Here is a 27,893-nt window from a genome sequence, read left to right as displayed (position 1 = left end):
AATGCCAAAGCTGGGCTTGTGACGTTGAAATAGAATGGAAATCACAGCTCCCTCGACTATGACTACAGCACATCGATACAGACAGTAAAGGGTCAAGAACAATGCCATGCCATACAGCACTCGGTGCTCACTACCTCAAATTTATGTTCTACTGCTTAATGTATTTATTTCCTGAGTTAATTTAATGTGCCTTAAACAAACCAACTAAATGTTATTCGTCTCATATTTAGTTGGCCACAGTAGACAAGTCAGATGACAGTGATAGGTATTATATAGTCTCCACAACAAATAAATTAGATGCCAATAATCTATTTTCAAAGATTATTTTCTATGACAATTTTCATTCATATTGGTAAAATAGTGGGTGCTTCAGTCAGAAACTCCAAAGTAGACTGGGTACCTACCTACTCCACTGAAGGGCCTTTCATTGTTATGTATGAAACAGCTGAACACAACAATGTTAAATTGGAAAAGTTGCCAAATATTGCAGGGCCTGCAGACTAACAGGGAAGTCAATTTGTTCAAATGCCATGCAAAGGCTCGCATTGCTCAGGATATAAACAGCTCTAGCAAGGAGCCAAATGCCTAGCAATAGAACAACTGTGTTATACGAATTTATGAATATGCTGCTTGTATATCATACTAAATTGTATAGGATTATTAAAAATAATCTGCATTGACATCCGTTCAATTGGTACAAGGTTGCTTCACTGTTAGTCTGGATGGGTATTTTAAGAGACCATATCATTGGAACTCTATATTATTCTTGGGAATCTCAACACTGAAAGTATTCACGGATTTTGGATGATGCTTGATGTGATGAAACGTGCAACAAACTTTGCACACAGTAATGTTCAAATTCCATATTCCTCTCCATACGAATGTGCCTACCAGACATGATAACCAACATACTGTGTGGAGTTTGTATCTGAAGCACAGCAGTTTCAACTTTATCTCTACCAGAAGAAAAAAAAACACACACACACAAAGAAATGTCATTTTGTTATACAGCAGAAAGACCCCTGACAAATTTGTAACCTTCACTATTCTCATGTTAACAAATAAACTTAAAATAAATTGAAAAATACACATTATCACTCTGGAACAAAGAGTAGTTTAATTTATTTAGTAAAAAGAAGTAAGAATTGTTTAAAGAATTTGCACTTCAGTAACATCTCCTCTAAATAAAACCATCTTGTTATCTGGTTTAAAAAGTAAATAAACTCATTTCAAACAAATCTACAAAGTAAAATTGAAGTTTTGCCCATACTTTTTGTAGAATTATATCTACACATGAGTAGGCAGAAACTGTTGTTAGATTGATTTTGATCTGTATGTTTACTCGCACATCAACTATTGAAAAAATGTTGGTAACAACCACATCTCATGTCGTCTGACAGTATACTTCCTGTTCTAGTCGATCCACTCCTTATAAGCTTACAGGGTTGCTATTACTTACAAAAGTCCTCTCTCAACTACAGTTACAAATGCTAATGTTTCATTTTGGATTTTCATTAAATCATCCAAAATATTCTGAATATTTTCTACTGATTTATAAATTGAATACAAAAGTGCATCGTGCACATTTTGATTATTTAAATTTTAGAAAATAAACTGCATTATAAATTCTACCATGATCTTGATCTGAAATAGGCACTTTGGATTGTGTCCACGATATTCAATCTTGATTCTGAGATAATGCTAAAAAGAAGTCAATTCTGCTATTCTTTGTTTGAAATAAAAATACGAAGGATTTCTTTTTCTTTCTTCTATATGAACTAGAATTCCAAGTAGCCAGTATATTAATCTCACCTCTTAGAATATTCTAATAGGACAGAAGACACTGTTAATCAGGATTTGCTCTTAAAATCAAACATCAAAATACCATGATTTCTCCCATGCATACTTTTTCATTTCACCAGACTACCATACAGTTGAAAACGAGAAGTCTTATGCTTCTTAAAACAGAAGTAGGATTCTAAAATGCCAAGCTTCTACATGTCAAACCATACAATACCTCATTTTTATCTTGGTGGGAATGTGTAATGACCTATTCCAGTTTCATTTTACTTAATATGTTTGTGGAAATATCATGCCAAAGTTATTGCCATCAAAGTTGACATTTGAACTGTATATAACAAAGGAGTTAGGAAAATGTATTTTAAAATATTTCTCTTCTGTTTCAAACCGTTAAGTGGTGGTACTATTGTTTACACATCTGCAGTAAATAATCCAATAATAATAATAATAATAATAATCGTATGGCCTCAGCTACCGTGTGCAGACATTTCAATTTGATGCCATCTGGCTGTCTGCTCGTCAATTTCGACGTTCCGTTTTACTCTAGGCCCCCACTAGATGGCAGACCGAGTAAACCGAAACTCTCTTGGGTGTCTATGGCTGAGATTTAATGAATTTTGTCGGGTAAACACCAAATGTGTCACCAGAGATCTTTTACATGCCGACATCGTACGACATGGAGTGTCGAATGGACTTTTTTCCGCCCTTCAAATATCCGACTACCTCTGCCGGGTTTGAACCCGCTATCTTGGGATCCGGAGGCCGACACTCTACCGCTGATCCACAGAGGCAGCTAATAATCCAATGAACGCGTATTTTTTAGTTCATGAGATAATCAATGTTGCTGGTGATGGGGGAATGATCTATATTGCTTACAACTTCATCTGTCAACACTCCATGCCATACAAATCAGAGTATCAAGGACATGTTGCTTTGAGCCAATAAAATAATCTCCTTGTACAATAGCCTCTTTTTGCTGCAATTCTCTCTTGGAGCTTCAAACAAGAAGACTCTGCATTTGTGATCACCATTTTTATTGCTGTTGCTGACCAAGGCTGCATCTTTCATTAGCGTAAATGTGTTATTTTAATAAGGTTACAAAGAACCTGCTGAAGTGTTAACAAAACAATTGATGAATCGCTTTACAATAACTTCATTTAGTTATAATCTTTTCAGTAGAAGCATTAGCAATACGACAAGAACAAAGCTCACGGTCTTCACTTGTCAACCATACCAAAAGGTATGGTCAATCTAGCAAAAGAAAGAACCCCTTTAAGTACTGGGGATTATAATTTCAGAAAACTTAATCCAGAATGTGAAATTCACTGGCGGATTGGAACTGCTAGAGCATTGTTTACCATGATGAGAATACGGTACTGTTTTCCCACGATGACCTCAGACACGAGATATGTCAAAGTATGGTTGGCCAGTACCATTATATCATATGGAGGCATGGGCTCTTTAAATGCTTCCTCTATGAAAGAGCTTGAGCTTTCGACATGTAGATCCAGAGACGAATGTCAGTATCTCGTGGACTGACACGATTTGTCATAAGGTCTCTTATGCTTATACTCCAAGAGAAAATCAAGTGTCACTGTAGAGCTTGATGCAGAAGTCAGTCCTGGCTTAGTGTCATAAAGGAATGGACAGACGTCCACAATGTCCAAAAGCTCTCTTACCTAGCCCAAGACTGAAGAGCATTTACCATTATAACTGTCAACATACGAGCATGATACATGAGAATTAGAAGAACAGGCACAAAGAACTGCACAATCCTGATATTTAACTTGAGATTGTTGTACAAAAAAAATTTGTACTCATAGTTTTGTTCAGCATTCATTTTTCACCAAACTAAATCAGAATCAGTATTACTAGTTGGCTACTTGGATTCCTGAGCCATATACACACTACATCACTCAATCCCCCGACTGCAGATAATACCATCTATTACAGCAAGCTTAAAAATCATCTGCTGCTACATACTGCTACATCATATCTACTTATAAAAGTTGCTGGCACACCCGTTGAAGCTGCTTTATTTTAAGATTCCCATATAAAAATACTTTATAAAAGTTGCCTACGTATTACAGAATCTTACCAAAACACCGAGTACATGGAGTCAAGCATTTGATGGAACAACTTTGTATTTCATACGGATGTTCCTCCAGACATTGGCAGTGTTCTTGAATTTAAAGTGGAAACCTTAAATGATTTAAAACATATTTTCCAAAAATATGTAATCAAAGACTATTTCAAAAGGAGGAGGTAAAAGTTACATAAAAACACATGGATAAAGCACTCACTTCACTGTACACTGAAAGACATATAGAATATTTATAATGCAACATGGAACATTGCTAATGTGTCCCAACAAACACAGTCACACAAACAGACCTTGCTGCCACATTGGTGGGAGGCTTACAGCACAGTGTTCTCATCCCAGGAAGAGGACTGCATTCATGGCAAAAATTGCTCTGAGTACCGTATTTACACGTGTAATTTTTGCAAGTCATTGCTTGTTTTAAAAAGAAGCAGTCTAATTTTATTAAAACTCCTCATATTTATCAAATTTATGTGTGTAATCTCGCAGCAGTGCAAGTTCTGTTATTTCATGGAAGGGAACTGCAGTAGTAACATGAGTGGGGAATAGATTTGTATATAAATACGTATGTTTTTGCTCATAAATAAAAGACAGACAGAAATTCTGAACTCAAACACTGTAATAATATGTACCAGTATATGAAATTTTATTTCATATAAAAGTATTTTTGACAATTTGTTGTGTAAATAAATATTTTAAATAGAAACATATAAACGATTTATTTGTTCTAATTTTTAAATTAATAAAAACTTTTTTTCATATATTAGTGCTGAAAACAATTTCTTAGCAGACAAAGTAGGGGTCCCTATACTACGAAAAAGGTTAAATTAAGCAATTTCCTCAATTGTGCCGAAAGTTGAAGGGCTAAAGAGCCCAGAAAGGTTTCAAATTGTGAGTTATGGATAGGTCTACCAAACTAAAAAAACAAATTTTGAAAATCACTCCAAAAAAACAGCCTAAAATTGCTTGTTTCTTTACTCATTTTCTTTTTCATTCAAATCCAAGCCAAATTAACTTATTTACATAATTATTACTGTAATGTGTTCCTTGCTTCAATACCCTCAGGATTATTTTGAGTTTTTGAAAAATGTCCCCACCGAATACAGTTATAAGGCCTTAAATGAAACTCTCCATTGACTCACATGAGCGCCCCTAGTGGTGCTTAAGTGAAACAATGCATTGACTTACATCAGCCCTCGTAGTGGTAGAAAAGGGCAAACTGCTAATCTAATTGATAGGATAATGATGATTAAGGAAAGGATTGTAATTTTTAGGAATAAATAAAGAATATATTATCATTATTTACTTAAAATTCATAGCTCATATCTGTAGGATGTTTTCAACATTGAGTTGCTTGCCTGAACGGCAAGGATTGTTTCATATTAATGATAACGCAATGCAAATTAATTTCATAAACTTGTTATGTAGTGCGTGACTCACCTTGACCGCACGTGCTGGCTTCCTTTGTGAAAGGGGAATCCCACATTAGGTCCAATGTAATGTGATGCACATGACGCGACGCAGTAATCTTCAGTTCAGTCAGTCACTGCCCTCGGCAAGTTTGAGACACACCGTTTATGTAGTACCGGTATATTAAGTGACTGTGATTCGTAACATAATGCCGAAAGGAATGTCAAGTATATGTTCTCGTTTGCAGCAATATGTTGCTAAATTTAGTGGAATTTTTACAAGTAACAGCAAAATTATATTCTGCCAATGGTGTGGAAAACCTGCAAGTATGGAACAGCAATCACAAGTCTTGCAGCATTTAGCAGGAAATAAACATAAAATAGCCATGACATTCCTTTGATCAAATATGCAAGACTGTCTTCTTGTGATGTTGAATGGTCCTTTTCCTGGTATCATGCATTGTTCCAAGACAACCGACATGGGTTTGTGATGGAAAACTTGGAAAAAGTTTTCATACTTCATTACAATAGTGAGCTCTTTTAATCCACTACTGGCTCAATATGATTGTTGAATGATTTTTTTAATCTTAAGTGTTTAAAAATTTTCAATATTGAAAGAAAACATTTTTGAAATTTTATACATATTTCTCCATTATTGTATTTTTTTTAAATTTTTTCATTTCATAAAAATAAAGGATATTCAATTTTTAGTACATAAACAAATCTGTTCCCTAAACATGAGCAATAAAATTCATTAAAATTGATTTATTACACTGCACTGAATTTCTTATAGTCTAATCGAATCACTAAATGACAATTTTGTTGGTTAGTAAGTGATCCAAAACAACAGCAAAAAATGTAAAGGAACATAAGCAAAGCATCAAATGGCCAAGCACCATTATCTCAGATTACGATAATATATTTAAAATATCATTAATTTTGAAGAAGAGACCAAATAAGGAATGAGAAAATTTGGGAAGAAATAGAAGTGGAAAAAAATGAATGATAAAATAGAGAAGAGCCGACTAAGATGGTTTGGGTACTTAAAGCGAATGAGTGATGAAAGAATGCCAAACCAGGTGATGGAAATGCAAATGCAAGGAAGGAGAGGCGCGGACGACCACGATTGAGATGGAAGGACACAATCCAACACAGCATTAGAGAAAGAAACCTGGAGTGGGACACAGTGTTGGAGGAGGAATGGTGGAAGGACCAAAGAAAGTGGAGAGGAACCTTATTTGCCCCTACCTGGCTACAGCTGGATAATGGGAAATGATGATGATGATATTAATTTTGACAGATTAGCAGGATAACCTTTGTTTTTATCTTCTTTTTTAGTATATACTACTTTAAATTTCACAGGAAAAATGAATTAATACAAAGGATTTTGTATTTGTGTAAATATCTCAGAATCTGTTTTTTGGCACTTGCTCAAATGATGCATTATATCATCCAATTTTGCTAGGCATTTTTCTATTAAAACACATCTTGTACATATGTAAATATGGTACGGTATACTTTCCTCATCACCACAAACCGTTACCAGTAATAGATTCACAAAGACCAAAATAGCCGTGTAAAGGAGACTAATATCTCGGTTATTAACTCAGGTGACGAATAGAGATTGTAGGTTGCCAGTTGTTCTGCTGTAAGCCATGCATACCACTGAGGCACTGAAAGCTGCATTTCATTCACTCAATCACGACTTACTTAGAGAAATATGTACAAATGCAATGAACATCAGTTTTAAAGAGAAAGCAACATTCACCTTTCAGTTCAAATATTCATCAAAGGCATCAACACCTCGGCTGCTGACAATTTAATGCTTGATTCATCAGCAAACAACACAGGGGTATAAATTCTTCAACTTGTAAAATGTTTGAGATCATACGATATCTTTGTCTTAAGAAGAACAAATTAAAGTAAAACTTCACTAAATGAACTAGTGTGGGAAATAAGCTCCTTTTCCAAGATCTGCCTGAAGTATGCCATAAGAACCTGTGCAGGTATGAATATTCAGCTGGTCTTGTGACCTGTTAGACACATATCATTTTCACTTTTCTTTCTTCCTTGTCCCTTTGTCTCTACTGTATTTCTATATTGAAAATCCTCAGAATCAGAGAAAAAGTAACATGTAAATTCAACAATGAATATGAAAATTCTTCTAAACTATAGAGTTACAAGTCCTAATTATTGTGTCTCCCAAATTCATCTAAATTCTAACTTCAACCTAGTGATTCATGTGCACTGATATGCAGTTACGTTCTAAGGACACGTAATACGACTTTATAATCTGGCACTCTTCTTGCACCAAAGACAAAATACGGTATGATGTTCCAATGTTCTTATGATTAGTTGGGAAAAGCAACTGTTGCAGTAGGATGGCTTAGGTCATAGCTGATAAACTGAAAATTTATTTAGGATAATTTTCTCTTCTACCAGGCTTTATAGTCAATATTCATATTGGACTGCAATTCTGAAGGAGTAGGGTGACTACTAAGGCTTAGAAATGTTCTTTCTTTATTTATAGATTTGAAGTTTATTAGTTATTTAACTTAAAGCCTTTAAGGCCAGATTTTAGGCACTGAGTCTCTCATTTGCCAGTTTCTTCAGAGAATCTGTTAGAAAAGAATCCTGGATAATTTTTTGTGATGAAAAGAGAAAAAAATAACCATAGCACAACAGCTCATCAGGGCCTTGGTCTATCCAGATGACTGTTTCCTATCCATATGGCTTGCGGATACTGTTGATGGTCAGCAAGACAACATTCTTTATCATGTTGCTTGGCCTTCTTGACCAAAGAGTTTTCAGGCAAATAAAAATATTTATTTTGCTGAAACATTTTGTCAGATGTGTCTGTATTGCAAAGTTATATAACATGGTCTCATTAACAATTGATGAGGAAAGATGGAAACTTTTTAATTACCTAAATGAATTTCTATATGTGCCCCATTAGTGGCACGGCTGACATTAAACTGAAACATTGGTTTCAGTCTTGTGCACTATTTTATGTGGTGATTGGGTGAGTGTGAAATGTAAACTTTACTTGGGAGCAGTAAGTTTCAAATTTTCAAGGTATCATGGTACACACTTAATGTCTCTATGCTAAAAAAAAAATTAAAAATTAAGTGATATCCTTTTCTTGGCAAACTCTAGTATAATTCCATCCCCATGTGAAAAAAAGTCTGTAAATTCCTTTAGACTGGCATTCTGTTAAGTAAAATTAGTGAATAAAATATTTATCAGATATCTGTTATTCAGTCCAATTACTTTTATTTTATACTTTTCCTATAACTGGAATCAATATATATGTGTGAAGACTATGACGTAGCTCTGTGAATCGTCCCTTATTTCAAAGCATATCATACGGCACTTTGAAAGTGATTTATGCACAATTATAACAGAAAATATTTCTTGTATTTCACTTATTTTCTTTCATTATAATATGACCCATTTTTCATTTGTACTTTTTCACATTAATTCCTTTACCATAGAAAGCATTTCACAGAATTGATGTAAATATTATGGCACTAGAGTCCTGACAAGCCTTGGCTACCAGAAGACTGCTGCTCAGCCTAAAGGTCTACAGATAACGAGGGGACGCTTTATCAGAATGACAAATCCTCTTGGATGATATTCTTAGCTTTCTATCGGGGTTGCTATCTTACCACCGGTTCCACCGGTTATCTACTCAGCTATTCTCACGTAGACCTGCTCTTAGATGAAATGAAATGGTGTATGGCTTTTAGTGCCGGCAGTGTCCGAGGACATGTTCGGCTCGCCAGGTGCAGATCTTTTGATTTGACGTTCGTAGGCGACCTGCGTATCGTGATGAGGACGAAATTATTATGAAGACAGCAAATAAACCTAGCCTCCGTGCCAGAGGAATTACCCAATGATGGTTAAAATTCCTGACACTGCCGGGAATCAAACCTGGGACCCCTGTGACCAAAGCCCAGCACGCTAACCATTTAGCCATGGAGCCAGACTGCTCTTAGATCCAGGTTAGTCACTGAAATGGCCGAGAATCAAACACGGTGCCTCCAAGTACGAGGCAGGCTTGCTACGCCTAGACTGCGGGCATCACAGAATTTATATTTCTACGAATATATTCAGGCTTTTAAAGAATGTCTAATTAACAATTTTTGTGAATAAATTAGAAAATTGTAATTCTATAACCTATGTTTATAACAGATGTTTTATTTCACCACTTAAAACTTGTAGATTTTTGTACCAGCCTTTATTTTAATTAAAGATTCAATTAAGAGGTTAATGCTATTCAAGATCCATTTGCACATGGCCATTACTAATCCAGGCAGTGATCTGAAAAGGAGTGAGCGACGAAAAACCTTTAAATTCTACAATAAATAATATTGGGCTGAACAGTATCGGCAGTGAAGGTGTTGATACATCACACACCTGCATCCTGGAATGACAGCTGTGCCAGGCTCCTCCACCCAATGTTGTGGGTGGAGAGAAACCTTCAAACATTGTATACAGTTTCACTCCCTGGCTTCCTCCTAGCGGATAAACAATAATATCAATAACAAAATGCATGTTTCTCAGGTAGGACACCACGGGGAGAGAGCTCCAGTAGGAGTGAAAAGTACTTTTATGATTCCAACAGATGTTGCAAGAAGGAGCTCCGAATATGGCCACGTCACTACACGCAAGACGATAAATGTCAGCGGGGCATCAGGAACAATTTTCTAAAACAATTCCAAAATATCTTTTGTTATTAAAAACAGAGTGGCCTCCCCAAGAAAGTTTCAACACTTGCTGTAAATAACTCAAGTATGGTAACAGATAAAATAACATCACTTCTCGAAATATATTCAAACCATCCTGCTACTTTTTGATTGCGACTGAACCATCCCAGAAATGTTTAACCTAATTTGTTTGTTGCAAAGCTTACACTGAAATTTATTTTATATCGAATGTTTATCAACTAGGAGGTGGGGCTGGGTAAGGGGTCAGACCCACTTACAAACACGCAGCTCGCTCACACACACACACACACAAGCGCAGGAGATTAGGACCGGCTGGATTCTCGACCTATTAGTCAACTAGTAGACTTCGGTTGATCAAATCTTGATTAATTTTACTGTATTGGACACTTTATCTTAAAATTCAGTGGTGATTAACTGATACAGACTATTCAGAAATCTGTACCGGCTACCGGCCTTAATCAGAATAGAAGTAATATTTCCGGCCCTGTTGGTAAAATAACACTTAGTTGGTAACCCTACATGAGATCCGTTTAAAAAGAAAAATGCCCGAATGCTAGATTTACGGCAGCGCTATACAGTATTACAGCGTTAGAGAGACCTCTTCTGGGAATCTGCTAGGACCTGTAGTAATTGTAGAAATGTTAACCTATAACATGATCATACACATTGCATTCAATAAACACGTTTGTGAGTCCGAAGTCGCCTGCTAACATCATTGACTGAAATATTGAGCCCATATATCCACAGAATGCTTGAAAACTGAAGTGAAATAATCTATGTATATCAATTTGGTATAGAAAAATTACTCTTATGAACTGGAGCCTTGAACTCGGATGGCATTTATCTTTTAAATTTAAGTGGATCCTTCGTGTCTTAGGATCAGAGAGATTTTACCTGATTATGCGTAACAACTGAGATTCAGGCATCACGTACATGCGTGCTTCTCTCATTCATCATCTCCCATTAGAACTCCAAGGATCAAATTTGTTAGGGTATACAACGCCTTAAGTACTAGTTGTGGGTGTGCTGCATGTGGGAGTATTTTGGTATAATTAGGCATGTAAAAGTTAAATTACTAACATTATGGCATCTTTTTCAATTTCAAAATATTTTAAACAATATATTTCTTCAATAGGAATTGGTTTAAAAACCTGCACTTTACATTTTTATGCTGTTTAATAATAATAGTGATAATAATCGGTCCTTGTCACTGCCAGAGCTATCTGTCAACATACTGGCTAACTACATCAAGCAATAAACTGAGAAGCACGTGTACTGTAGGTTCAAGGTCAATTTTTTTATAGTTCCGGTTTCTTCTTGTTTTAAACATTTTGCAGCAGCTACCACATGAATGCACCTGACCTCTTGTCAATACTCCAACATTCTCCACATATACGCGTGAGGTCTGATTGGTCGCTAGCTTTATGGGGTGGCTCAGTAATTATTTTCTCAGTATTATTTCCTTCTTTGAAATATGGGACCAGTTGACCAATTGTACGTTCTTCTATGATTATTTCATCCTTTACGTATGCGGCAGGCTCATAATTGTTCACCTGTGTTTGTCCTGGCTCCGCCAACTCTAATTTGCTTTCTTCTTCAAATGTGTCATCTCTGATACAACTTCATAACTGTTGAACAATGTATTTGCTGTTTCTATAAATATGAATTTTAAAACTTATTTTTACCAGACAGAGGCAATTTCAGTAAATTATATATTGTTTGGTATCATTTTTCTTGTAATGGTGTGTAGAATTGAATATACTGTATATTAAATATTTTAATATAAAATATCAAATTAATCTATTTGCATCATATGACGAGCTGTGGTTGTGCGCAGTGCCTCACTTATCTTCATATATTAGATCCCCTCTACAATATAATTTCTAACAATACACACTGTAGGGAACTAGAGGCATGTACTGTTGGTAAACAATGCTGTCTGTATTTCTGTGTGACACTGGAATTGTTGGTATTCAGTGTTCATCATGCAGTAGAACCAGTTTTGCGGTAATGTCGATGAGAGATTGAAAGCGAATGTAGACATTGTTTTAGATGGTGATTATGGCAATCAGGACATTTTGAAAAATGAATCCGAATTTGAGGACAGTGATAGCAACAGTGAAAGTTACTGAAGTGACCAGAATATTGAAGAAAGGGTGAAAGTGCCATGCCAGGTTCTTTCAAATGTGCACAGCCGGTGACACAAAAGAACCATAGTGATTAGAAACTGGAGTTAAAAAGATGATAATCCTGATATGTATCAACTTTGTGGATACAGCAGTGTTTCAGAAATACTACCAAAAAATGTATAGTCCACCCACCGTCCAAAATTGCGATGTTTTTAGGTGTTCTAATTTATATGGATTTCTTTTTCTTTAAATGAAATTAACGATTACTTCCTAGGAGACTTTTGTGTGTGCCCATTAGTGACACTGATATGGTTTGAGAAAATTGGGCAATATTTACATTTAGATTCAAAATTAGGATGAGTAAAAATATACAGTGAAACCTCATTAACACGTTTTCCTGCTTAGCACGCCATAAATTCAATGTCCCAATTCTCACCGTATTAAATCTATATAAAAATACCTCACTTATCACGTCATGAATTTTCGCTATTACCACTTAGTACGATCACATTTCTAGCCCTGAAAATGTGATTTGTCATCGCTTGTGGAAGGAACGTGATTTCCAACTCGGGTAGAACCATTGTCGCATTTGCATGATAACTGGAAAAGGCCTTGAATTCTTGAACACCACAGGATAAATTGCACCTTCAGGGAGCAAGCCATTAGCCTCATAAATGCTCAGTTTTGCTTGCTTGTTAGCAGTGAAACTGCAGGATAACACAATGAGCCAGTTTATGCTTGTATTTCGCATTACATTCAGAAGTTAGAAATGTATTTCGTGCTAAGTTGAACAATGACGGGTAGCAAATATTTGATATAGATGTTGATTCCCATAGGGAAACTGAAATATTTGTCCCAAATGAGTAAATTTATAATACCAGTATAATAGCAAATATTTGTCGCGCAATAGCCTACATCTGGAACATAATCGTGTAAAGTTGACCAGCATGGTTCATATTTATCTTGTGACAGCCTACATCTGGAACATAATCGTGTGAAGTTGACCAGCGTGGTGCATATTTGTCTTGGATACAGAAAAAGTCGTGAAATTCCTTACTACTGAAGACAAAATTATTGTTGGCAAGTCGACTGGCATCTACATCTTTAAGCACACAGAGTTGACGGAATGTTGAAACTCGCACCTTCCAGTTTCGACTCGACCATTCGAATACCAATATAAATGGTCCATTATTGGACATTATAAATTTTCCAGCTAACTCATTCCTAGTGCCAGCATTTTGCCCCAGTATGCTAAGTTGGGCTCATCAGTTGGTAAATAGCACACCAACCAAGATGCATGGCTAGTGCATACCATGGAGGCCACTGTGTAGGCTACTTGGAGCCACCGGCAGTGCCAATGCACTATGAGAGACTTTGTCTCATTACCAAAAATTGATGCCTGCCTGGTCATCATCAAGCATTCAAAACCATCTTGGTTGGTCGAAGTTTAGTTCTATTTGAAATGGCAGCCAAAGTCATTCTGTTGCAGTTGCACATGGCTGTGTATAGCCTCCAATTCGTTGCCTACGTGTGTGACCAGAAAAATAATGTGTAATAACCCACTGGTCCGAAATAAAAGGCTTCCTCTAACACCTTTTTTTTTTTTTTTTTTTTTAGAAAGAGTGTGATCTGCAATAATCTGATATTTTTTATGGGCCCCGTTCAAATGTTTTCATGTTTGTTGTTTGATGTTTTTAATAATTTTCAGTATGCTATTGTTATGTTATAAACACCATCGGAGGAATAAGTTCTCATATTTGTTCTCTTGTGCTTTTTCACCTCTTTTAATACTATCTTCTTATAGAGTTTCACTGTACTCGTGGATATACAACGTAAAATCTAGTATCTAGTGTTTCTACATCCCAGTTGGATAACTTTTATTTGTGAATTCAGTAGTACGTTTTCTCGCTTAACACGTTCATTTTCCTTGTCCCCTGCAGAAATGTCTTAACGAGATTTCACTGTATATGCATTGATAATTTAGAAATGACGTACGAAAGAAATTACTGTACATTCATATCTTCACATGTTTATGCTCCAGCGTTTATTGGGATTTAAACGCCCATCAGAAAACATGGTAATTCCAGCTGAGCAGCTATTACCTTTTGTTTAATACTTAGTCTTTCATTTGTGACATTTACCTATTCATTAGATGACGATGATGTCATTTGTAGTAGCTTCCTTTCTACTGTAGTTTAGAATTTTTTCCTGCTCACAACAGTAACTTTTCTCTGGAGAGGCTGAATTCCCATTTTCTATGACAAGTTCCCTCTGTTTACCACCACCGACTTTTGATTTATCACAGGTGCTAGAGCAAAGAGACCTAACACAAGGGGAATTCAGTGTGGAAATATCACGAGTAGAAGGAACTTTGATTTGGTTGACTAATATGAAAATTATCTTGATACGATGCTTCATGACAAATATTTTGGAAGATTTGAAAAAAATGGATAGGACTGCTATACAATCCAGTTTCCATCTCAGAATTTCAATTTTTTGCCATTAATAATGAGATTGCCACAATTTTGGATGAGTTAATCACAAAATGCAGATCACAGGCACAACTTTTATTATTGAATGGCAAATCTTATTGTAGAGCAGCCTTCAACCAATTGGAGAACAGGGTTGGATCTATTGGTGGTTAAAAAAAAAATCATTTCTGCAATATTATTTTCTTCTTTGAAATAAGGGACCAGTTGGCTGACATTCTTCTACGAATATTTCATCCTTTACATCTGCGGTAAGCAAAAATGATTTCACCCATGTTTGTCCTGGCTCCACCAACTGTGATATGCTTTCTTCTTTCAAACCTGTCATCTCTGATACAAGTTCATAATTGTCAAGTGATATACTTGCTGTTTGTTGAACTACGAATTACACATTTTGAGTTGAGTTATACATTGAGAGGCAACTTCAGTAAATTATATATTGTTTGGTATCGTTTCCCTTGTAATGGTGCGTAGAACTGAACACATATTAAATATTTTAATATAAAACTCATGGTTTGTTATGTGAACTCGTGTCCTCGTCCCGAGGTGGTGCAGCTCTTTTTAGGCACACCCCCATTGGAGGTGAGCTGCACGTACCGTTTTCATCAAATACCAGCCCTCCTGCCATTCTTAAATTTCTAGCAGTACCGGGAATCGAACCTGGACCCCCGAGGACGGCAGCTAATAGTGCTAACCATTACGCTACCAAGGCGGACAACGGTTTGTTATAAATAGGTCAGATAACTCATCTTAATATGCCCGTCGTAGTCATATTGTTTGACCTGCTTTTTTTAATACATGTTTATTCATTCATAGTAGAGTTTTAGAACACTTTTTTTTTTCCAAACAATATTCACTGTGCTTTGACCATTTAGGTGTATCTGGATCTTAACATTTTCGAACGATCTTCCCCAAGATACAAGATAAAATTGGCCATGACTGAATACTGGTTCGAGTAAGTAGACACCCAGTTTTTCAAGATTTTGTCCCTTGGTCATACAGAAGACTAGTCAACTCGATACCTTCCTGTCTAAGCGTATGTCAACTATTTTCTCTTAGCAGCTTGTAAGTTACTAGGAACATTCTGCCATCTGTTGAATATATTTAGAAGCTGGGCAATGTTAGAGAATCAAAGAGTATCTAACAGTATTCTTCCACGATCAGAGGAAGTGCATACTCTATTCTTCCACAATCAGAGGAAGTGCATACTCTCTGGCTTGACAGGTATTAATAAAACATGGCTGCATGCAATGACATCACTAAGGATGAAAATCACACACATCAGAATAATTGCTTAGCGACCCGCTAAGTACAGAATGTATTGCGGGCTAGGGTAAGCCTTCACCTGTAATTATTAGAGTGGTCATTTAGTGATTTGATTTTAGAATTACCGAAAGTTGACTGAAGTTAGAGACCTGTCAATGTCTGATGATTTACTGGCAGGTAATTCTGGAGAAAATTAAAAAATGAATGAAGTGAATTGGTCCAATAGAACAATTGGACAGACTTGACATAGCTGTTTATAGGAAACCATTTTTAATATGTAAATGTCAAATAAAATAAATGAAGGTTTGATCAGGGTGGCCACCCGTATGGAAAACCGGGGAAACCGGGAAATGTCAGGGAATTCGAAAAATGACTGGAAAACCGGGAAATGTCAGGGAATTCCGAAAAAATCTGGGAATTCGTTCTGCCATATAAAATTGACATACCGTATTTATCCCTTAATAGAAGCACATTTTTCAGTTTTTATAACATTAATCTAGGGTATGTCTTTTATGCCAGGAATAAATTGTAAAGAAAACTGAACAAACATTTAAAAAATCAAGTGTGATCTCGAACGTGAAGTAACCAATAGCATCAGTAGCTATATGGATAGGCTATAGCAAGCAGTAGCGACTATGATAGATCGATTGATCGATCGAATTTTCAATGTTATGATCTGCTTACTATTGAATATGCTGTGTTGTTGGGGAATGGCGAGCATGTTGAATTAGGCCTATATTGCGTTCTCAGTTTTTCTAATCGCTTAAATACATGGCTTCCACAACAAAATATGCATATAGACAAAATTACACAACCCAAAGGATGACTGTTTAGTGTGTAATGACGTGTGCCATAGTCACTACCTCGTAAAGTGTAAAAACAAGACAACAATCACTGACTGAATGCAGGAAAGTGCGAAATTCACTTAAACTTAATATTCATTGAGTGTTCATGATTATTATTATTATTATTATTATTATGAAATGCGCTGATGTAGGTAACACCGTGGGCCGCGCCATGTTGAGTTTCTAACCTAACTTTCGTGAGAGGGGTTCGGTAGTTTTCAGGCACGACTAGTAGCTTTTAATATCACGTGTAATATTGTGAATAGAGAACAAGATTTAAAATAAAGTGACATCACACTGTAAGATGAAGGTTGTTTGTTGGTTAGGAGATTTTGAGTTTGTGAAGTATATTTGTATGTATTCGTTCTTGATCCAGTCAATCCCAAACCACCATTCATATCGATTTATATCGGTTGAGCGCAATCTTGAAACCTGTCTGCCAACTGTATTGCCTACATCACCACGTGGTTAAGTTACCTAACTCGGCGTGTGTGGTATACAGGTTTAATAGTGTTCAATGTAGTTGTAATTTTATTTACATCCGTGTGTTGGTTACCATATAGTTCATCTGTGTACCATACCCCTGTATAGTTCGTGCAAGACAAGCGGCAAGAATGTGACTCGGCAAAAATTGACATCGTGGTATCGATCAGCCATAACCTCCTTCTTATGCCGGTCATTAGCCGCGAATAATTTATTTCTTTTACACTTAATGATAATGTACCTATTCTTGTTTGAGTGTATGATATTGTTAGGAAGTTTTGTGAATTTGTTTTCACTTGTGATTTGCGTGTGATTTTCATAGTAGGGTATTGCATTTTACGAGTGCATCAACTGTTATCGAAGCAATAGAGTGCTGACAGCATAGGTAAGGCAGTGCTCACTTGTTTTGCGAACTGTCAGTTTACAAGAAAGTCGTGCGGAGTATAGGACTTTTTTTTTTCAATATACTTACTTTTTTCAGCTAACAATGTCTTCATCAAAGCCAAGGAAAACTTCGTTTAATGAAAGGTGGCTGCTTGATGATACTTTCAGAACGTGGTTGAAACCCATGCCTCAGGACAAATTTTCAGCATATTGCATAATATGTAAAACATAATTTTCTCTTAGCAACATGGGGAGGCAGGCATTAAAAAGTCACATGGTAGGAAAGAAGCATGCCAGTAGTGTCAACTTCAGTCAGTTCTCATCATCCCTTTCAAGTTATTTTAAAAAAGAACATTCGAATAGTGAAGTAACAAATGACTTAAACTCAGTAGATAATACCCTGGCCGCAAACACAAATTGTCCGCTGCCTGCCACAGCTACCACAACGAACTCTATCACATATGACTCCACTGCTGCTGTTTCTTCTGCTTCTTCTTCTTCCATTAAAGAAGGTTCACCAGAGACGAGATGTCTACAGAATTATCTTTCAAGAGAGCAAGTAACCAAAGCTGAGATTATATGGTGCATGCATACGGTCATGCAACACCATTCTTTACGTTCCAGTGAAGCTAGTGTACGTTTGTTCGCAGTAATGTAATGTAATGTTACCAGACATGTACATTAATTACTCATTTATTTTTTGCATGTTAAGGTTTCAAAATGTCTTTTAATACTACGGCCATACCTGGAAACCTATTATAATTTAATTTTTTTGTCATTGTGTGTCAGGGAAAAAATTGGTTTTATGTCTGGAAAACAGGGAAATGTCAGGGAATTTCAAAATCTGGATTTGGTGGACACCCTGTTGATCCACTTAAGTCTACTAGGTGAATAATAGGATGGGAGTATGTGTGTCGGAATCCCCTATGCTTGTGTGTGTGCACACGAGCTGCGTGTTTGTGATTGGGGTCTGACATTCACTAAGCCACATTTGCTATTTGATAATAGTATAGTTAGTGGAAAATAAAGAAGATACATGTCATTTTTCATTTGACTCTATCGTAAACAAACTTGCAACCCAGGACAATAGCCAGTTGTTAACATATTCATGTGTGGTAGTTGCCTGAAACGTATTCTGAATTATACATACTTCCTCTCATATAAGAGAGTTCACAGATATATTACCAAAAATGATCAAAGAATGTTCATAAACACACTGCCACTTCAAGCCAATGAAACGTACACCTGCTTGCCTTTGTAGCGCCAACAGCACTGCAGGCAGTGGAGAGAGTTTATGCCCTGCCTGTTTACATGTGATTCAGAGAGTCGTCACAATAGTCATTTCTATTCATTCTGCCAGGAGTTTACCATAATAATGTATAGTATCTGGCTAACAAGACATGTTGGTCACTATTATTATTATTATTATTATTATGCGTATGCAAATAAGTGCATTAGGACCACACAAAGTACTTAGAGGTTTGCATTTGCCTTCCTTTGGGCCCATATTTCTTTCATTCTTTTACTGTGGGCTTCTTATCTGTCTTCAAAGCAGGTTGTTCCGGTCTTCTTCTGTAGTCTTTCCTCTTGGTCAACTTGCCGTTTGTAAATTTTGAATCTGATGATTACCCAGTTTTGGACATCTGCTGGTATAATTCCTGCATGTTTCAGATAGGTTTTGATTTTGCCAATCAATGTCATTGTATCTATTTCGGCTCTACTCCTGTTTTCGTAGAATCCGACTATTTGTTTTGTAAGTCTGTCTGCATGCATTCTTTTAATGTGTCCATAGAATCACATTTTCTGTCACTGTGAATATTTGTGTATTGTTTGATTTCCTGTCTGCCTCTGAGTCGGTATTGTCCATCAGCAAGTTTTTAGCCTAGAAGTTGTATTATGATTTTGCATTCCTTTTTCTCAAGGTTTTCAATGTCTGCTTTCCTGTTCAAAATTAGCATTTCTGATCCATAAAGATGTTCTTGTTTAATGACTGTATTGTAATGACTTAGTTTTGTGTGCTTGGAGATACATTTTTTGTTGTAGATACAGTATTTTGGATTAGTTGGTGTGCAGTTTATATCTTTTGGCATTTAATGCGTTTATTTTCCTGAATTGTTTCATCAAGACACTTAAATTGTGATACTTGTTCAATTTGGCATTTTTTGTCTCCATGAATTTTGGTGCTTGTTTGTTGCACGTCATGTATTATTATTATTATTATTATTATTATTATTATTATTATTATTATTATTATTATTAATTAATATTAATTAATTATTAATTAATTATTATTAATTAATTAATAATAATTAATAAGAAAAATTAATATTAATAATAATAATAATAATAATAATAATAATAATAATAATAATAATAATATATATATATATATATATATATATACATACAGAGGTGCCAACTTCTAAAGTGGATTATCAGCAATCACTCTCCAAACTCTGCCCCCCAAAAATTTCTCAGTCAAGTCCAAAGCATGCTCCTCCCTTCTCAACAATGACACCTTCTTTTCCCCTCCAGACAGCAATCTATTCTTATGTATATCATATTACACAATAACATTTGCATACTACCTGTTAGTTCGATGATTAAACATTCCTTGTGGCTTGTTTCGTACCCAGCACCTGCTTTTCAGTGTACATTTTCTTGAAGCATACTTCCCACTATGATGACATTTTCGTCTTCTGAACCATAACCGACTTCAGTATAGATATGCTTAATGCAGGCCTCAAATCTTTCTCATTCTTTCTATCATCACGATGATTTTCACAACACTTATGGGTAGTAAAAGGAAGTGACAATCGTATGATTATTGTTACCAACCAAAAGCATTGAAATGAGGAGGGTTTAGCAGAAATGCTCAAAAGGATTGAATATCTTTCCTTATTTTCTTTTTCTCTGTAGAAAAAGTTTTCCATGATAACGTCAGCTTTTCCATAATAATTTCCCCTTTGAACGTAAAGCCATAATCGGAAAGTGAAATACGTAATAATTAAGGACAATTTGTAGTAGTTGGCACCTCTGTAAAAATATATAGTCCTTTAGTTAGGAAACTGACCCTCAATGGGTTTGCCATAAGACACAGTAATGTAAAAATTTTATGCTTTGGAATATAAATGGCTCATTAAAAGAAGCACAGACTCATGCACAGCCGTCTTGGTAATCGTGGCTAGGTAGTTTTCCTTGAGGGCAAAACTCTTCCATAAATCAACCATCATGCTGGGTATGGCACCTCTTGCACCCACCAATAATAATAATAATAATAATAATAATAATAATAATAATAATAATAATAATAATAATAATAATATTCTTATCTCTCTTTCCCATTGCTCCTGCCTGCATTCACTTATGATCATGTAATTTCCTATCCTCTTTCCCAGCTTCCTACCTTCAGATGTATATTCCTCTTCTCGGTAAGACACATGCATAAACCACCCTGAGCATTTTTTAAAACAAATAAACTATGACCTTTAAAGAACTGGATGGGAAAGTTGTGTGCATCGACTGTCCTAATGGAAATGGTTAATGTACCCAGTCGCAGAGCAGGGATTACAATATAAACTCTCCCATCTTAGAACTCTGAAATTCGCGGTCCCATCTATTGACAAACTCTAAAAACAGTAAGTTAAATTCAGGAAACTCAATCGTCAAAAATTACCAGTGTTTCACCCCAGTGCGGTATGTGCTCATCAGTTGGATACCGCACCTTCCCAAGACACTGGCCGGCTAGCATGCCGGTAGCGACACCACTGCAAGCTATACATGTGATAAGCAAAATGCAGTGCCGACGTACTAGGGGAGAATTGTATCTCCACTTGCTATATATGCCCTCCCGGGCTAGCATGACCTGAATTTTATTTAGCCATCTCAATCGGAAGCCATACTTTTGGTCATGCTAGCCTGGGAAGGCATATACAGCAAGTGGAGATGCAATTCTCCCCTAGTACGTCAGCACTGCTTTGTGCTTATCACATGTATAGCTTGCAGTGGTGTCACTACTGGTGTGCTAGCCAGCCAGTGTCTTGGGAAAGTGTGGTATCCAACTGATGAGCCCATGCCGCACTCGGGCTAAACACTGCTAAATTTTTTACGATTGAGTTTCCTGAATTTTATTTAGCTATCTCAATCGGAAGCTATATTTTTTGTTTAAAAACTAGTTCGTATGAATGGCATATTCTATAGTTTCACAGAACGGGTAGCCACTCTGTAAATTTGGGGTGCCCAGTGCTGCTTAATGAAGTCCTAGGTAAATTTCCTACCACAGAACTAACTGCTTCATTCAGGTAAGAAGCCCTGGTCAGGAGCTAACAGTTGCCAAGTGTAGAGGGACAGCCATATAACCGGATTGTGCTGCTCCGCCTTGCGATCACCTTATCAGTTCAGTCTACTCGTGCGTACCTGGATACAATATCATACATGAACCACAGGTCACAATTAGGATATTTGATCATAGATGCTAGCCCAGGCCAGGTGGTGCCATAACGCCGTATAGCTTCTTCTGCAATGGTGAGATTTTTGCCCAACACACTGCTCCTGATGTGATTGGCAACAGCCTCCTCTCCCACTGCCATCAGGTCCTCGTAACGTCTGTACAACTCCGGTGATGCTTCGGCATGTGCCGTTGTGCCTGTAAGGAGAACAATTTGGTTAGATTGACTACTGACTATTTAATGCTAACCTAACATATACATGAGAATTGCAGCAAAGCAGAAGTAGAAGAAGAACCTAAAACATCGTCTAACGAAACTTCCCTGAAAGGTATTTCCTGCATGGATTACATGAGGTATTGTAATTCACACATGGGGAACACTAAAGGAACCACTGATAATTATCAGATAAAACAAGCATATACATCCACAGACAAATCTATGCATCATAGCCAAGGATGCATTGTACAATTGAAGCGTGCAGCTGAATAAGGGTCTATGTTACATTTTTACCCATGTTAAGTATTTGGTGAAGTAAAGGTCCGTTTTGTTACACCTGGCTTATTCTCAGTTGTGAGCTTGAAAAGGCTGGAGAGCTTCAGTATGCCTGGTGGCAGCCATGTGCGCATGTAGACACTTTACTACGCACAAGCTAATTCTCTAACATAACTTGTGAAAATTGTGTCGGAGAGCCCATAGACCTTTACTCCGCCAAATACTCAACCTGGGTAAAAATGTAGTATAGACCCTCATTCGGCTGCACGCTTCAATTGTACCATGCAGCGTTGGCTATGTCTGTGGATGTATATGCTTGTTTTGAAAAAGCTTGCAACCACGTGAAACATGAAACTTGCTGCATATCCTACATGATACTGGCATGGGTGGTAGAGATATCTGAATTATTACCAACATTGATTGATTGATTGAACTTGTATGGGAATCAGACCACATCGGTTAAGGTTGACAGCACAAACACCTGTGCTATTGAAATAAAGCAAGGAGTGAGGCAAGGTTGTGTTCTATCTGCACCCCTCTTCAATATTTCTCTGAAAGGATATTTTCTAAAGCACTTGAAGGAAAACAGAAGGACATCATTGTGAATGGGATCACAATGATGATACTGTTCTGCTTGCAACAAGTGCTGAAGATCTGCAAACATTACTAAACTTTTATGGGAATCAGACCACATCGGTTAAGGCTGACAGCACAAACACCTGTGCTATTGAAATTAAGCAAGGTGTGAGGCAAGGTTGTGTTCTATCTCCACCCCTCTTCAATATTACTAAATTGTGTGCTGCACCGAGCTCGATAGCTGCAGTCGCTTAAGTGTGGCCAGTATCCAGTATTTGGGAGATAGTAGGTTCAAACCCCACTGTCGGCAGCCCTGAAGATGGTTTTCGGTGGTTTCCCATTTTGACACCAGGCAAATGCTGAGGATGTACCTTAATTAAGGCCACGGCTGCTTCCTTCCCAGCCCTAGCCCTTTCCTGTCCCATCGTCGCCATAAGACCTACCTGTGTCGGTGCGACGTAAAGCCAATAGTATAATGCTGCAGCAGGCCTGTGTTTAAATACAAAAAAACCAAAATAATGGTCATAAGCAAATGTCATTCAACTTCTTAACTTGACAATAGCTGGCACATCACTGGAGCAAACCCAATGCTTTAAGTATCTCGGCAGCGTACTTGATCACAGCTGGAACAATGCTGTTGAAATTAGGTCCCGGATTAACAGCCAAGTACTGCATTCGACAGAATGAGCAAACTTCTCTGTAATAGGGACATTAAGATAATATCTGTCTCTGTTTACTTCGATGTTAAGTATTTTCTGTCTTACATTATGGTGCCGAGACTTGGATCCTAACAGAGAACACGCCTAAAAAAGCTTTGATCCTTGTGACGAGGCACTGCGTAGCACTGAAGTACTCCAACTCCCGAAGAAAGAGTTAGAGGTCATGCAAAACATCAAAAAGAAGAAACCTGAGTACTTTTGTCATATCATTCAAAGTGATAAATATAGACTCCTACAGCCTAACTTACAAGGTAAAACTGAAGGAAGGAGAAGTAGGGGAAGGAGGAGAATATCTTAGCTATGGGATCTACGAGAATGGTATTGTCTCAGTACCCCCACTCTTTTCTGAATCACTGAGAACAAGAACCAGATCGCCCTAATGACAGCCACCATCCAACGGGGATATAGTAGAAGCTCTGACTATCAAAGTGGATGGGAAAATTCTGATTATTTTTTAATTCAAATAATCCCTCTTCCACTGGCATGCTGTCAACACATTTGCTATCCCAACTACAAAAATATTAAACAATCACAGTCCTAACACATTACCACTTTCAGATTGGTATCCACAACACCATCTTAATAGAAGCAATATACATTTCTCTCCTGCTCACTTTCTAAACTGACCATGGATATTGGAGAAAGCAGAGAAGAGTAGGACACGATTCTGAGAGAGGCCAAAACCCACTCATGGCTGTACTGGGCGAGTTGGCCGTGCGCGTAGAGGCGCGCGGCTGTGAGCTTGCATCCAGGAGATAGTAGGTTCGAATCCCACTATCGGCAGCCCTGAAGATGGTTTTCCGTGGTTTCCCATTTTCACACCAGGCAAATGCTGGGGCTGTACCTTAATTAAGGCCATGGCCGCTTCCTTCCAACTCCTAGGCCTTTCCTATCCCATCGTCGCCATAAGACCTATCTGTGTCGGTGCGACGTAAAGCCCCTAGCAAAAAAAACTTGTGGCTGTAACACCGAGGAGGTGGAGAAGTGGAAGAAGAAGAATAATGACTTGACACTATCAAACTGAATTACATTTCTAGATGTATATTTAATTTAAAATCTATCCACTCTGTACCAAACATTTATGCATGTATAATAATTCCACTTTGTTTGTTAATCATCATGAAAGCAACACTAGATCTAAATTCCCAAATTCAGGAGTCTACAAATTGGCATGCACCCACTGGCCAGCTAGTTATGTTGGACAGACAGGACGCAGTTTCCCTATTCGTTACTTAGAGCATGTTAACACCAAAAAATATGGTAGATTCTCGGCCGTGCGTTGTCACATATCTGACTACAGTATAATCATTCATTCTCCGACACTGAACAGGATCTTTCCATCCTAAATATAATTAATAAAGGTGCTCTTCTTAACATATATGAAAATATTGTAATTAACATCGACCAAAGAAGTAACCCCAAAAACAACCTAAAAGAAATCTCTGAAACTTATAACATTTTCTTTGGGGAAATCACAAAAGCTTTTTTTTTTTTCTCTCTCCAGAATACAAAAATTTCTAACGCTTCAAATTCTTCCGCTCACCTCTACTCAACTCCTCTTATTACCACTCCCCTCACCTCCACTCTTGAACACAACTGCTCCTAGCTTACAATCAACAGCAAGCAGCAGCTCCACACAGGACTGCACACAGGCCGGCCAACAAAAGAGAGAGAGAGAGAGAGTAACAGGGTGGAGAAGTAAGTACTCAGACGCCATAAAAACCTAATTTACCTTAGAATTTGTACAAAAGACTCTAACCATTTTTATTTTTAGTATATTTTACATAACCTCAATATATGGACCATATGGTTTGTCTGGCTACACAACCAGTATATCAGGAAATTCCACCTAGGAAAAACAAGCCCTGTTCAACCAGATATGCAGAGGTCGAGTCATAAGTCATGGCAACTTTTTTTTTTTCTCGCAATCAGGAGACATCACAGAAAATCTAAGATATGCATTTGGAAACATACTTGCGTATGATGCCCCTAGATGGTGTATGTAAACAACAGTGTGGGTCTAAGCATGCCCCCAAGTTCAGTGTTATGAGTGAGAGCGTCACAAAATGGAAGTCAACAAGCAGGACCAATGATCGTATATTAAAACAGCAGTTCTCCGCGGCAGAAATGCACACCAATGCCATGCAGAGTTGCGGGAAGCATTAGGTGTGTGACTATGATCTAATCCCCAAAGTCAAGAAGCCATTACGTGGACAACGGTTTGCTAACAAAGAGGACATCGTAACAGCATTTCGGAGAGAGGTGTCACACGTTGGCGATACACATGCAGCGAATGGTATTCAGCACCTGCCCCACCACTGGCAACGCACAGTGGAAACCTTGGGCAATTATTTTGAAGGTCTGTAACCAGTGGAGACCTGTCATTTGAACGTAATCTTGTGTATTTGCTGTCAATTCCATAATAAAACAGTGTTTACCAATGGCCTGTGTTCTGTCACTTTCCTTCAAGAATCTCCTAAAGTCAGAATTTGTCTTCAGGCACTATGCATAAGTACATGCCATATATTTCCAAATGCATATCTTAGCTTTTCCGTGTTGTCTCCTGTGCGCGAGGAAGAAAAAAAGTTGTTATGACTTGACCCTCGTATGTGCACTCAAGCATCCATAAACTTGAGATGACATCAACCTAATCAAGATATTATTCTTACTTTCAGAACACTGTGATCTTCACATCGATTTTCTTTTTAAATTTTGAAAGCAAAACTCAATGGAACTTCTTAAGATTTATGATAAAATATTTTAACAACATGAACATTTTTTCAACTGTGTCCACATATGATAGAGTTAGTCATTTTGACTCTTAAAACTTTATGGATAAGTAATTCCTTTTATAGTATTTTTCTACTCTGATGGCGGGCGGCCTACATGCTGTCAGGGGACGTGGGGTGCGGGCAGTATGTCACTGCCCAATCAGACAAAAGATCGCCTAGCGGTGGCGCTGAGAACTATTCAGTCGCCCGGAGACTTTGCCGCGCTCACTTCGCTCCACGAACTGCTGTGTAGCCGAGTAGTCTTACAGTGTGCGTTGGGTATTACAAAGAGCTTGTTTGACGAGTTTGTTTTATGAGTAATTCTTGCCGCGTCTTTTACTGCATTCTTCGATTAACGTTTTCGTGGCATGTGGTGTGACGTTAGTTTTTTCTATTGTTTCTATTTGTGTTGCTCTGTGTTGTTTTTTTATATAATAATTGTACTATACGTATATCGTACAATGGCGAAGAGGAAGGAGATAAGGAGCCAGGGTAGAAAACTGATCAGCAATGTTCATGAATATTTTCAAAAGGAAGCAGAAAATAATGGCCCTTTAGCGAGTGTGTATAAAGTGCAGCAGAGAGTGTCGGAAGCTTGTCAAGTTAGTACACGAACCGTTCAGTGTATAGTAAAGGAAGGTAAAGACAGTACCCAGTCATCTGGTTCCATCTCATTTCAATCACCGCGCAAACGAATCAAAAGGAACTGTATAACAAAGGCAATCGACGGGTTCCATAAAGATGTAATTAGAAGAACTCTCCTCAGTTATTACGTAAAGGGTGAATACCCGACACTGAACAAATTACGTCGTGATTTAGAAAGAGATATAAAATTTAAATGGGGAGTTACTTCATTGTGGAGGATACTAAAGTCTATGGGGTTCAAGTATAGAAAAAGCAACGACGGGAGAAGATTTTTAATGGAGAGAGCTGATATAGTAACAGCCAGAGTAACGTTTTTGAGAAAAATGCATCTCCTGAGGAATAAGGACCCATCGCCCCATATATTTTATTTAGATGAGACTTGCATTCATCAAAATTACGCTCCAATGAAAATCTGGCAAGATAAAGAGAGTACAGGAGGTTTAAAAGTTCCTGTAGGGAAAGGTGGACGAATTATAGTTTGTCACGTAGGTTCCAGTCGCACTAGTTTTCTACAGGAATGTAAATTGGTTTTCAGGCCAAAGGTGAAATCGACCAGTGATGACTACCACACTGATATGAACGCTATGGTTTTTAAAGAGTGGTTTT

At 37.3% G+C, this 27,893-nt stretch overlaps 2 protein-coding genes across 2 annotated transcripts in view; one reads left to right on the top strand and one right to left on the bottom strand.

Moving 5' to 3' along the window:
- LOC136857363 (serine/threonine-protein kinase PLK1-like) overlaps nt 1-27,893 on the top strand; it is a 692,893-nt gene that overhangs the window by 613,438 nt on the left and 51,562 nt on the right. The gene's annotated exons all lie outside the window — the stretch shown is intronic.
- The window catches only part of LOC137497065 (neurotactin-like), a 28,027-nt gene continuing 21,831 nt past the window's right edge, over nt 21,698-27,893 (bottom strand). The window contains exon 5 of the mRNA XM_068225690.1: nt 21,698-22,281. Within this exon, the coding sequence (XP_068081791.1) occupies nt 22,034-22,281 (248 nt within the window). The 3' untranslated portion in view covers nt 21,698-22,033. The remainder of the gene's footprint in view (nt 22,282-27,893) is intronic.

This window comes from Anabrus simplex, chromosome 1 (genome assembly GCF_040414725.1).
Source record: "Anabrus simplex isolate iqAnaSimp1 chromosome 1, ASM4041472v1, whole genome shotgun sequence".
Lineage (NCBI taxonomy): Eukaryota > Metazoa > Arthropoda > Insecta > Orthoptera > Tettigoniidae > Anabrus > Anabrus simplex.
This window is presented reverse-complemented; position numbering and strand designations above follow the sequence as displayed.